We start from the raw sequence: 14,659 nt of genomic DNA, 5'->3' as shown, positions 1-14,659 counted from the left end.
TTTCTATAATAATTTGGAAATTCTATTGAATCAAAATCGGCCGCTTGCCTATATAAGCTGGTCATGTGAATGATAAAGCACAATGACGATTTAATGCATCCAATTATGAACAGTCACTCAATTTGAATTACACGATAGATATGGAATTATATATATCTTGGAGAGTTTCTGAAAAGACGCCTGGATTTTCTACATGCAAATTATTTGGTAATTAGTACTCGGCTATACTTGTAGTACTTGAAATGCATGCTCTTATTGCTTGCATACATATGTAATACCAAATATTATCCGCTTTCCAAATATTGAGAGTTACTGCTTGTTCTATTTAGACAGTTTCATCTTAATTTAGACAAATGTTTTAACAATAATAGATAACACAATGCTGATTCTTCGTAAACTATTTTTTATTTTTTTTTATTGCGATTATTAATTAGTGAATATTTCTATAAGATTCTCTATTTAAAAATAAATAAAATAAATAAAATATTGAATAAATTTGTCTTAATTCGTAAGTTTGATTAAGAAAATAAATTATGAGCCTTTCGAGTTTGAGAGTGCAAATGGCTTGTCGACTTCACACGAGATTGCGTTTTTAGTCAACCACATATATCTTCCGGATCTGCGGGTTGTGGTCTCGTGATACTATGAAACTGTAGTTGTTCTCGTATTTTTTAACAAGAAGTTTAATGTGACTTGGCGGCAACACTTAAACTAATGAAAATTAAATAATAAACAGACTGTTTCATTTTTAGCGCCAGTTTCACTGTGTTTACATTGACAAAAGCGTTATTTTCCTTTCAGAAAAAAAGTAAATAACATTTTTTCATCAAGAAGTTGAATCAAATTGATATACCAAACATTAGAATTTTTCAATTAATCCAGATTTTGGTATTTTTTTATTTTTTTTATTTTATTACCACATTGGTATCTTGCTACAATTTCATACTTTTATAAGTTAACAATGTTTACAATGTTAGATTAATGTTACGAATTTACGATTATGGAAAATTAAAAATTTTAATAAATAATGAAAGGACTTTGTACTTTTTGTTAAAGTATCTCATTAATAACTGTGTACAAAATAACTGTGTATAAAATGTTTCGATTCTATGAAAATATTTACTGAAGAAAACTTTTGATAAATATATAAGTTACCCCCTTTTACCAACACAGTTTCAGTTTCTCAGATAACACAAATAAATATTTTCTTGCATTCAACATATCAAAGACACATACCAAAAAAATGTTTTCTTTAAAAGAAAACTAAATTTGCTTAATAAATAATATCATTCGTTTGAGAAGTTGTTGAATAAATTAAGTGATCAATTTAAACTACTGTCTTCATCACGCTGTAAAAAAAAATTCTCAATTTAAATAAAACAGTGTGATAATTACAGAAATTGTAATAAAAAATTCTAAATTATAATAATTCACAAAAGATGTATTTTATTATTATTATATTTTATTATCAATTTTTTGCGAATTTTGAGAATATAAGAAAATTTTTAAGAAAAAAATCTTAAAGGAAATCTGGTCAAATTATATTTTTCAGCAGGAATTGCAAATCTCATGAAGAGTTGCGTCTGACTACAGCAGCATTTTACTACTGCTATTTACAAAATTTGATACATCGAAAAAGAAGTTCTCAATTTTTGACGATTTCTCTTCTTTTGAAGAATTTTCCCCTCTTGGCATTAAATATTCATATCTAAATGACAAAATTTCCCTCTTTTATATTTTGAAAGGAATCATTTCAAAAATAAAAAAAAACACTTTAAACAAGAAACAAATAAAATTAATAAAACTAAAAAATCATAAAAAGCATATCTATTCATTTCGATTCAATTTTAGGTCAAATTCTAAAATGTCAAGTTTGTTTACTTGGCTTTCTTAATTTTTGTTAATTTTTAAATAAAGAGCTTTTTTTTATTTATTATTTTTTATTATTTATTTATTATTATTTTATTTATTTTTAAATAAAAAAAAGTGAATATAAGTGAATAATAATTTTGATTTAAATACGCAATAAGTTTGATTCAATAAAAATTACGTTTATGTCAATTATAAAATATGTTTAATTCAAACATATTTTCTTGGTTGGCTACTTATTTTAGTATTAAAAAAAAATTTTCTAAGTGTAATGACAATTTCTAATGTTAACAGAAATAAGTTTTTATACACTAAAGCTTTAATTTCCAGTGAAAAATTGATCGTTAATTAAATAATTGACTTAAATAAACGTGACTTTATGAAACGAGAAGATTTTTAAATGTAACTTTTCAAACAGCTTGTGAGCAGGTAGTACTGAATTTAAGGCTGATTTTAAATTAAGATTTTCTATTCACAGTATTTGCTTGCATGTAAAATTCTCCGAAATTCATTGGCTTTAAATTTTTAAAATATTACATCTTAATTTAAGATTTTTCCTATTCCGTTTTAAAATAAGACTTTCTTTTTACTTTTCCCATTCAACATCAAAATAATTGAAGATGAATTAACTTTTGAAAAAAAATTTTCAATTTTTTTTAAACTTTAGTCTCATTATTAAAATTCCAAAATACTGCTGACACTAAAGTTATAAAAGAACTCGGAAAATTACAAGAATTCAAAACATTTGAGTAAAACTGATTTTCTGTCTGCGAATTAAACTCACTTTTACCCAGCCAGTAGTATTGAGATTTCAAGAATTCGAGAGTTTTGTTGAACTGCATATATTGTCTTTTACTATTATATATACGCTATACGGCTGATTTCATTTTGACGTAAAATATATATTTAAAATAAATTTTTCAAAATCTTTGATTTTTTTCTTTACAATATGTCAGAGAGAAAGAGACTATTTGTTATTATTCTCAAGAAGAAAAGAGGTCAGCCGAGAGATGAAATATAGAAAATCAGCATGTAATTTCGTATGTGAATGTTTTTTGCCTGGATTCAGCAAAATCCGAATTCATTCCCTACTCATCAGTAGAGCAAAAGGTTGCTATTTCGAAAGAGAAGGAAAAGAGAAAAAGAATTCGAAAATCGTATTTTCGGTAATGTAATTAAATATTGTTGTATTTAATTACATTATCTAAAATACGATTTTCGGATTTTTCTTTTTTTTAATAAAAATATTTCATTTTTGCAATTAAATGTTGATGTTTAATTACATTACATAAAATACAATTTTATATAGTAAAACATTTCTGTTAACTTTTACTACTTGAAGAGTAAATTTTGCTATGTTCGAAATAAATGTTACTAATTTTATACAAATATGTTCTTTGAACGTAGTAAAATTTACTTCGAACGTAGCAACGATTTTTATTAATTTTTACTACTAGCATTTTACTATTTTTAGTAGTTCTTTTACTAATTGCTACTAGAAAACTACTAGTTCACAAGTAAGTCGCATTTTTTATTATTTCAAGCTAGTAAGCCGACTTACTAAATGAATTACTAGTTTTCTACTAGCAAATATTTATTTTACTAAAAATTAGTCAAAAATGTTACTAATTTGGTAAACGAACCCATTAGTGAACTACTAATTCAGTTTTAGAGATTAGATAATATTGCGACAATTGTAATAGCAATTTTTGTAATTACTGCATTGTCATTTAATGACAGTAATTATCGGGGAGAGAGAATGAAATTAATTTTTTTCGCGCAGAGCAGCTATTCAGATTTAAAAAGTTGTTAATTTACGGTCTTCCTTGGCGCGATACATCTTTATGTTGAAAAGCTGAGCCATAAGTTGTTGAAACCGTCGGATTTGAGAGATAGCCGATCGTGAAGAGGTTTCAGTTCGTTGCAGGATGGCTTTACATTGACGTGTGCAGTTTGCAGTTTGCAGGTGCACGTGAGATTGTGTGGGTGTGCGGATGGATCGGCTCGGCGCGACGCGACGCAGCGGGGGCGTCTCCCGCGTACCGATACGAGGGTATATAACACTCGCGAGGAAGAGAGAAGTGCGAGAAAGAGATGCGAGTTGAGATGGGGTTTGTGGGGGAGGGAGGGAAGCCGGAACGACCCGGGGGTTGCCGTGGTGTTATCGACCAGCTAGTCCGTGTGTAGTTGGGAAAATGAGGAATGCTTCTGCGCTCTTCAGCCTCGGCGCTCTAGAGAGCCGGACCATCCTCCGGCAGCAGCAGCAGCATCAGCAGCAGAAGCATCCACGTCGGCACCACCACTGGCATGGCTCTGACCCTAGCGCCAGTAGAGCCCGGGACACTCCAGGAGCAGTACGTTCTTTGCGGCTCTGACACTCTGCAGTGCTTCCGTGCCAACTGTTTTTTCATTTTGCGGAATTTCACTCGTTTTTTCATATTTATAAACACCTTTGTCGTTACAAAGGGAAGTAAGTCCCTTTGAATATATCGCTCTCTGCATTTCGCCTTTGAAATCGAATTGAGCACGGGAGCTGTTAGGCACGCCGGCTCGAGTGGAAGTACGTGCGAATGCACGATTGAAGAGGAATAGGGTGAGGGTGCTAAGAATCTTGAGTTTCCTCCTTGCCGAGAAGGATACAGTGAATTAGCGCCAACTTCCTCGAGACGAACTGGCTATTTCGAGTGATGGGACAGTGATACAAGTGACATGATTGAAAATTGAAAATGCCCTGCTGCGTTCTAGTGCTCGTTTAGGTGAACGAGATAAGACAGTGTGAAGATGCTATTAAATGAGGAGATTCTATTCGACAAACGCCCTCAGCTTTCAACGTAACTGCCAATATTAGTCTACAAATCAATGTAGGTTCATCAATCGATTTTTACATTGATTCACTCTCAATATTCTCCCAGCGACACTTGTAGTAAATGTTTATAAGGTTTCCAAAGTCCCTTCATCTCTATTTGCAATGTTTCAAGATTAAATATTCACTTCAATACTTAAACAAGCTTCATCAAAATTTTCTATTTATACCGAGCACTGATGTCTAATAATTCATAGATATTTATATAAATCATTCGAAAATTCAGAGAATGGTTCAGATTTTCGAATGTTTTGATTCAGATCAATTCAGATTCCGCTGTTTGAAGACAACAATGTAAACTTTCAACTTTTTTTGCATGCAAACTTGTACTTTCTTCAAATGACCACAAGTTCTATTGTTTGCAAGTTAAAATCTTGCTGATAGCCCCAAAAATGAAGCTTTTAACCTTTTTTCAATTTTAAGGCACACATGAAGGGGTTTTGTTGACGATTATGGAATTTACAGTTATTTAAAGATGACCATGTGAACTTTTGACTTTTTTGCGATATAAAACGGATAATAGTAATCATGTAATTGTATTTATGACTTCTTTTCATGTAAATTTGTAGTTTCCTAAAATAACCATAAGTTCTGTTGTATGCAAGATGATCTGATATTCTGGGTAGTCCCAAAAATGAAGCTTAACCTTTTCCTAATTTAAGGCATACATAGTTGAAAACAACATAGTTTTTCTGCGGAAATCAAATTGAGACAAAAAACGAATCAAAAGTGTTAACTTTTGATTTGTTTTTTGTTTCAATTTGATATCCGCAGAAAAACTGTGAATAGTTGAAAATTAATAGATTCGATCCAACAAAAGAGATGCAGCAAAAACTTTTCCGCTAAATATTTCTAATACCCTTTTTAACTCATGGTACTTGAATGATAACGTGTGAATGTCACGCCAACAGAAGCATTTCATGTAGTTAGAGAGGATTTTCTGACCATTTAGCGTTAAATTAAAATTTAGAGTTAAATGGTCAGAAAACCGTGTTTATACTCTTGTTTACTGTCACTCAAACAAAAGTGAGTTGGTATAAAATTATTCCCTGTATTGTTTGCTGCTGCTGAGTACAATAGCCGCTGTATGACCAGTTGATCAACTTAATTAAATTCCTTTGTTGATTGAAGTAGCTGGAAGTATCATTTCACATAAGTGATATATTCAGACAGGGAACTCTTAAATAAAAATAGCTTTCTCACTTGTACTGGAAAAAACGTTAAGAAGAGTTCGATTCTCATTATCGTTATCGATCCGAGTATCCGACCTATAATCCGTTGATGCTTTGATCCTCTTTTCAAGTTTTCAAATCGTCTCAATGAGAGTTTCTCTATCGAATGGTTGTCAAGTACAAGTACATAAGAGTCTGATAGTATTTCCCTTGTCGGGTTTAATTTTGGCAAATAATTTTTCTTTTAATTCATTTAACGATACAAGTAGTGTAGAATCTTTTGGAAGATACTTTGCTTCTAAAGATTCTACAGTATTTTGATGTTTTTCTAAGGATACAAAAGGGAATTCTAATTGATACACGAAGGAATTTTTATTCAAAGAGAAATTGTGTTAACTTATATGTTAAAAGTAAGTACGGTGATAATTGCAGGGTTTCTAATTACATTCGAATGATTGTTACAGCGAGAGGAGATAAAAATGGAAATCGGGACACGGTTGCATCGGGAGCAGCAAGAGAAATTGGAGATGGGCGTTAGGTGGAATTAGAGACTGCAGAGAAAGAGTCATTTCTTAAGCAAGAAAGGAGGAGAAACTTTAGAGTCTAGCCACGATTGGAGCTTGTCTTTGAATTGGAGCGTCAGCAGTTTTGCAAAAGTGCCTCGAATTATTGACTGTGCTCGGGTTGTGGGAAGACTGAGGAAGATTGAAGACTGAGCCCTTCCTTTTGAGCGTGTGCCGATGACGCCCGCAAGATTATCCAGTGGCGAGAACTCGAGCTCGATCACGGCCTTAACGACGTCGACGGTGGCTGCGGAGTCGAGGAGGTGCTGGAGGGTGCTCGAGAATGGAACTGAGAGGTAGTTGTGCTGCAGAGACAACGGCGCGTCAAAGTTTCCGAGCGGCAACTGTTAAGGAAGAAAGTGGTCTGCCCTCGAAGCACGAGGAGAGAGAGAATTGTCGACTGGTCCCCGGAGTCGGGTCCTGTTGCCGGGAAGGACGCCACAGATGCTGGGCCCGGAGGGGCCAGGCCGCGGAGGCGTGACGCGATGCGGACGCCCTCCACCGCTGCCACGAGGACAAGGGGACCGAGGATCGAAAACCGAGCCCTGGACGATGCCGAGGACCCGGACGACAAGGCTGAAGAGGCCGAGGCCGAGGCCGACGTTCGTCCTCAGGTCGTCGCCGAGAAGGCTCCGAATAAACTGGGATCGCTGGCACTGGTGTGCGTCTTCCTTGGACTGCTGTTCGGACCCTGGCTGCCAGCGGACGCCTTCGCTGGCGGACAGAAGTACAGCACCAGAGTGGTCAGAACGAGGTACGGAACGCTGCGCGGAGTCGCGGCCAGAACTTCAGATGTCGAAATTTATTATGGCGTGCCTTACGCTACTCCGCCTCTTGGCTCTCTACGATATATGCCGCCTGTTACACCTACAACCTGGCGGGGCACTAAACTCGCAGACACTTTGCCCGCCGCCTGCCCCCAGAAACCCCCCAAGTCGGACCCCAAGCTGCCCAGGAGCAGGCGACTCTACCTCGAAAAGATTGCGCCCATCTTAGCCAACCAGAGCGAAGACTGCCTCTATCTCAACCTCTACGTTCCTCGACCTCCACACGGTAAGTGCATTTTATTTCCCAAAGTGCAGCTGACTCTTATTCCATAATTCTTTTCGAACTTCTCAAAGGAAATTTTCAATCTGTAGACAAATTCATCTAAATACCTATAAAAATAGAACGTCTACATTTCCTTTTTTTAATTTAGCTTTCAATTCAATCCATTATGATCAGTACACAATTCTTTCCTGAAAGTTTGTACAATTTTCTGCTTCAATTTCACATGAATGAAATATGGCTTTCAATGGGATTTCACAGCACATATATATGCTCGCAGTATAGAAAAGTTCTCAATACAGAATAAAATATTTAGAATTTATACCGATCCTACTCTATATATGTATATTTACTTTATGGGTATTTATGATTATATATTTTCATCACTCCCTTGTGATTCTCAGCAGTAAAATGCTTTAAACTAAATACGTTTTTCAATTATTAATATAATCAAATACAAATATTTGCGATTTGAATATTCATACGCACACTGTTAGCATCGAAGAGATGTTTATTTAAGCAATAATAATAATAATAGGAATAAATATTACATTTGCAAAACGAATTGTACTTTTCCTACAATGTGCGCACGTGGCACGGGTCTCACGGAATTCCACTTGCGGATAAATTTGTCTGATGTAAGCGGACGTATACCACTTACGCCTTCAAGTGCGGCGCTAGTGGATTAACTCGGTAAAATCAGACGGGCTGACCGTATAGACAATATCACTGACAGGGTATTTTCACATTTCACATTGGGATCTTTTTACAATGGGATTTCGAAAATGTTATTTCAATCATTCTCAACTGATTTTCAGCAAAATTTCTCGGACTAAAAAATACTCTCTAACACTATAATATTGACACAAAAATTTTAATTTCTTTTTCCATGCTTTACAGACGAAATTTTAACTTTTTCCCTAAAACTAAAGACTATTTTGATCCACTCTATAAGAAATACTAGATATTCGAAAAAATTTCTATTACATTTATTTACGAATTTCTTTAATTGGGAAATCATTCGAAAACATCAATAACTTCTTTTTTAAATAAATATTGAATCATAAATGCTTTTCCGTAGAAATTAAGATTTTCAAAACTATCAAATTCAAACCTTTTTGAAATTCAACAACTTATAAGAATATTTTTTCACGTTTTATAAAAATTAAAGATGACCGAGTGATAAGATAAATTATTTCATATATTATAAAAATATTAAAAATATTGTTACTGTAACTTCTTTAAAATTGTTTTCATCTTTTTTTTCCCTGACTGTTCTCTTATTTTCAGACAAAATTTTGAACTTTGACATCAAAGAATATTTTGATTCACTCTAAAAATGCAATTATTATTTTCTAGAATTTTCAACTAAAATTCTTCTTTAACTTAATTTGAAATGAATCAATTTGTTTACAATTCAATTTTGCGAAAATTTAATTATTTGGAAATTCTTCCATTAAACATTTATTTAAAAACAAAAACTTGAATTTATTTTTAAAATTTAAACTTTTTCAAAAAAAAATTAATTCTACAGGATTGTTAGTTAAAAGTGTGAAATAATCATGTTTTCAAAGATTTTAATTTAAAACCCTTTCAAAATTCAATTATTTCTAAAAATTCACGCTAAATTGCTTTTAATATTCAATTATTATTATCTACAATTTCAATTCAAATCCATTTTCATATCAATTTTTATTTATTAAAAAATTCTACGAGAATTTAATTATTTAAATACAAAAATAAATAATTTATTGAATAATTGAATATTTCTCCATACTGAATTCTCATAAAGGATTTTATCAAAAAATTTTCAATTAATTGAAACAAGAAGAAATTTTTGAAGAATTTTAATAAAATTTTTAACAATAATTACATTTTTCAAAGAATTCGATTAACATTGTATTAAAAATAATTCTACGAAATTTTGCGATGAATTTTATTATTTATTGAAATAATCGAATTCCGTAAAAGAATTTTATTATTTTTGTAAATAATTGAATCGTGAAAAGTTTTATTATTTATGAAAATAATCGTATTATTGCAAAGAAATTTATAAAACATTAGTAAATAATTGAATTCTTTTGGAAAATTTTATTAAAATTATAGCAGATATTGAAAGTCATAATTAAAGATGACCTAGTGATAAAATCATTAATCAATTTTTATTAATCTATGAAAATTCAGTTATTTAAATACAAAAATAAATAATTTATTGGATAAAATTAAATGTTTCTTCAAATTTAATTTTCAGGAACAATTTTATCAACAAATTTGTAAATAATTGAATTCTTTTGAAGAATTTTAATAAAACTTTTAACAATAATTAGATTTTTCGAAGAATTCGATTAAAATTGTATTAAAAATAATTAATAATTCTGCGATAACTTTTATTATTTATGAAGATAATTGAATTTTTGCGAAGAAATTTATAAAAAATTTTGTAAATAATTTGAATTCCTGTAAAATTTTTATTATTTAGAAAAACAATTAAATGCACAGTAAAAAGTAAATCTTAATTTAAGAGCTACCTTAAATTCAACACTGTCTGCTATAATGTTAAAGGATACGAAAAACGTGCGTAAATTCAACATTGACTGTCTTAAAAATGTTGCATCTTAATTTAAGGCAGCTTTCGTGCCTTAAAATAAGATTTTCTTTTTACTGTGTGTTTGCATAGAATTTAATTAAAATGTTTGTAAATAATTGAATTAGTTACCAAAAATTTGAGATATTTTTACATATCTTACAAGTGAATTTAACTAATAATTAGTTATTTCCAACTATTTCATATTTTTGCTATAAAATTAGTTATTTTTAACTAATTCGTATTAATGACTGACTATTTCATTTTGAATTAGTAAATTTTATTAATAAATTATTAGAAATTACTGTTTATTAGTAATATTTACTAATTTAAAAGCAAAAAGTCAGTCGCTAATTCAAATTAGTAAACATTTTTACTAATTCAAAAGAGAAAACTACATTTTTGTTTTTTTAACAACTTTTTGATAATCTTATACAAATTTCTTAATTCGCTTGGTGTTCTAATTAAACTAAGAAAAGTAGTTAAAAAGTAGTCAAACTTAGAATATCAATTTGATACTTTCAAGAAAACTATAACACACAACTAATAATTTGAGAAAAATTAGATTATTTTTGATAAAAATTCAGCTGTAAAAGATAATAAAATTTATTCAACTAAAATACCTCAATTTTATTTGCGCTGAAAATTTACCAACATTTTGAATTTTTGATTTTTCTATAAAAAATATTTTTATTCTCTTTATTATATATGTGCCGCTCCAGTAGATATTAATTATTCAAGCTTTCAATCGTATATGTAAAAAAATTTTATTGCAATAGAAGATTTTAGAGAAAATCACTCGATCTCATCTGCATCGAAATGGAAAAATCATGAATTTTATGGATCAATCCATAATTCCAACTAAATTAAGAATAATTTTGTTTTTTTCATGAGAATTATACACCAGGATTTTTGAAAATTTCAATCGAAATTTAACTTTAAATAAAAAAGTGAAATATCTATTGTATATTGGAAAAAATGAAATATTTCATACGCGTTTTTTAAATTGTGGTAAATATACCTGCTATATAGAACAAATACTAAATTTGAATAGTCTGTCGCTTTTGAGTTTTCTATGAGAACTGAAATCAAGCAAAAAGCGAGAGAGAAAAAAATGATCAAATTCGAGTTGCCAACAACCAAGCAGTAATCTCATGGGCGGAAAAAGGGAGTGACTGCGAAAGAGGAAAAAGATTGTTTGAATATGAGAGGAAAGGCGGTAATATTGCACGTGCATATAAAGAAAAACTGCTATATTTCAGTTAAATTTTGCTTGTATTCAGCGTAGAACGCGAATATTTCTATCCTAGTCAGTTGCGGCCGAAGAATTGAGTTTCTAATCTAAGTTTTTATTCTAGAATATTAAAAAATGTTTTCAAACGCTTTTAGTATGTTTTGCTTCTAAAATTAAATTTTTTTTTATTAATTTTAGGTAATTAAATTAAAATTTCGTGAAATAAAATATGTAGATTAATTGCAAATTAATTTGCTCCATGTTTACAACTATTTGCGCATATTAACTTTAAGAGCGATAAATATATTTGTGTTTAAATTGTACAATGGGTGAAAATAGTTTGCACAAAGAGGTGGAAAATAATACGAATGAAGATAATGAACAAGTCTTTATGCAGAATTTCATTAATTTTATCATAAATGTAAGTGAATATTAGTATAAGCAATTTATTAGGCGAGAAGAGTACTTTTGTTTGTTTAGAAGCAGTAAAAAGTTCATGGAAAAAGAATTTCATATACTGTATTATAGCTCTGCGTTTGTATAAGTTAAAAGAACTTTTTTGCACACGAAGTAGAATTCTTAATAAGGCGACACTTGTGGTGCTTATAAAAATAAATAAATATGCAACGCTCGAAATAAATGATGAACGTGTGAGAAGAAGGATAAATGAGGAGAAGAAAGGGAAGAATAAACCAAGACTTGAAGAAACTTGAAAATCTACTCATCTACTTCATCAGTGAAGAACACGAGCGGAATCCGCGTCAATTCCGTAGTGCATTGCAGTTATTTTCATATGAACCTGCAAGCATCGCGGGAGTGAGGTGGACTCGTGTCGAATCAACATTTTATTCATCGGCATTGGATTTAAAAGTGTGAACAACAGAATATCAATTAAAAGCCAATTCTCTTTCTTCAACCCTTTTAAATAGTGCCTTCCAGAATGCATTACGAATTACGAAAAAGAGTGAAAGAGAGCGTTGCGTTGCATTAAATATAAATTTCGAAACTTTCTTTTTAGAATTTTTTCTTTTTTCTTCATTTTAACTTTGAGATCTGGTGAAAAGTACTTGTTAAAAGTAGTAGTTTCTTCGGAAAAGAAATGAAAAGTTTCTGGGATTAAATAGTTTTGTTTTCCTATTTTGAAATTATTATTTATTCACATAGTGCGCATTCTTCAAATGGATCTGAATTTTGATGATAAAATCACTCACGAGTATTGCTTGCTTTTTTTATCAAAGAGATAAGTAAAGCTTTCATAAAATTCTCTGTTGCTTAGGACCATGCGGAAGTGACTTCTTATCCAGTGATCACATCCCTTTCTCTTGAAGAGATTCCTGTCTATCCACGATTATATGAAGATTAGGTCAACAGACTGGAAATATCGACTTCCTTGGAACCTTCACTGGCAGATAGTATTCTCTGCGACTTGCGATTATGTGTCGTTTGCCCGACTAATAACGTTTCGCGCTTTAATCGGATTTACCTTAAACGTTTAATATAAGCAACACTTGAAATTCAATGAAATATTCAATTTATCAGGGAAATACACGAAATAGAAAATTATAAATCCGGAAGCGCTTAATATTAATTGCATTTCACTTGATGCACATTTCATTAAATTTTCGTAAATAAAGTACTAATTATTGTAAAAGCGTATTATATCTGAAAATAACTGTATCTTCTCTTGCTGTTTTATGTCACTTCAGTTTACTATTAGTTATAGAAAACGTGAATTAAGTTTGATTTAATTTACTTACAATTAGTTAAATTTCGTTTTTTCGTGAAATATTAATTGAAGGTTTAGATTTTTATAATGGTATCAAGAGGTTCATAAGAGAGAAAAGCTGTTTTCACATTGTAACTAAATATTATCTTACACTCGGTCCAGCAGGCCTTTAACCAAGAGTCAGTGCCGGCAACAGGTGTTCCGTCTCGTCTCTCTTGCTTGATAGCCGTTCAGCGATGATTGTGCGTTACCTATATGACAAGAAACGTGAATGTATGAGCTGCGGTGCATCGGATGTGAGAATGGCACTCTATTAAAGGAGGCTATTAATTCAAGCACTAGAAACGTGAACCCTGCCATAAAACTTTCTTGACGTTTCACTAAAACCCGGCAATTTTTATCGCTGACAACTTAACTTATTAATAAACTTTTTAAATATATATTCAAATTATTAGATTGCATATAATTGTGAACATTATTATATTTAGGATTGTCACAGGTCGGGGAATTCTGGGAAAAATCAGGGATTTTTATTAAAACTACTGGAAAAAATTAAATTTTTAGAATTCATGAAAAAATTCTGAATTTTGGTGACTTTTTTGTTTGTCTCATAAGCTATTAAATTACCACGAATTCTAATACAAAACCCTCAATTCTTTATATTTCTGACAATAATTATTACTTATAAATTACTTGATGAATAATTTTAATTAAATATTTCAAAATTAATTCAATTCTCAAAGAGTTGCGTTTACAATTTTCATAAATAGATCAATTTCAAAAGGTTTTAGTTTGAGATTTTATAAAATTTCAAATTCGAATGAATTTAATTAGAAAGAGCTTAGTTTTTTTAAAAAATTTACAAAATTCAAATTCTTCTGAAATTATAGTTAAAATTTTTAATATCCTATATTTAATTAATTATTAAAAATAATGGATTTACATAAGAATTTTAGTTAAAACACTGCAAAAATTGAATTTTGAAGTTACAAATGATTGTAGAAATTCAATTATATTAAAAAATTTAGAAAAATTCTCAATATCAACGTTTAAATAATCTTTATAAATGATAAAATTTTCCTTTAAAATTCAATAATTTTCAAAATTTTTTATAAAAATCTTGGCAAAATTTCACTTTTAACTAACAATTCTCTAGAATTAATTTTGCTTGAAAAAGTTTAATTGAATTTTTTTTAAAAAATCAGGTTTTTGTTTTCTAATGAATGTTGAATGATTTTCAATATCTAATATTATTTTAATAAAATTTTCCAAAAGAATTCAATTATTTACAAATTTTTTATAAATTTCTACGCAAAAATTCAATTATTTTCTTAAAGAATAAAATTTTTTACAGGGATTCAATTACTTTCATAAATAATAAAACTCATCGCAGAATTTCAATTATTTTTAATACAATTTTAATTGAATTTTTCGAAAAATGTAATTATTGTTAAAAATTTTATTAAAATTCATCAAAAACATGCAATTATTTAAAAATTGAGAGAAAGTTGAGTTGTTTAGAAAGTTGTCCATGAGAAATAAAGTTGAAGAAACATTCAATTATCCAATAAATTATTTATTTTTGTATTTAAATAACTGAA

The 14,659-nt window shown here is 30.2% G+C and overlaps 1 protein-coding gene across 1 annotated transcript in view; it reads left to right on the top strand.

The window, feature by feature from the left end:
- The first annotated feature begins 4,067 nt into the window (after positions 1 to 4,067).
- Positions 4,068 to 14,659, top strand: part of LOC122501625 (neuroligin-1-like) — a 33,005-nt gene continuing 22,413 nt past the window's right edge. Inside the window, exons 1-2 of the mRNA XM_043611237.1 lie at positions 4,068 to 4,730; positions 6,369 to 7,520. Of these exons, the coding sequence (XP_043467172.1) occupies positions 6,953 to 7,520 (568 nt within the window). The 5' untranslated portion in view covers positions 4,068 to 4,730; positions 6,369 to 6,952. The remainder of the gene's footprint in view (positions 4,731 to 6,368; positions 7,521 to 14,659) is intronic.

This window comes from Leptopilina heterotoma, unplaced genomic scaffold, assembly GCF_015476425.1.
Source record: "Leptopilina heterotoma isolate Lh14 unplaced genomic scaffold, ASM1547642v1 Lhet_212, whole genome shotgun sequence".
Classification (NCBI taxonomy): Eukaryota; Metazoa; Arthropoda; class Insecta; order Hymenoptera; family Figitidae; genus Leptopilina; species Leptopilina heterotoma.
The sequence above is the reverse complement of the archived record's forward strand: the minus strand, read 5'-3'. Positions and strand labels throughout refer to the sequence as shown.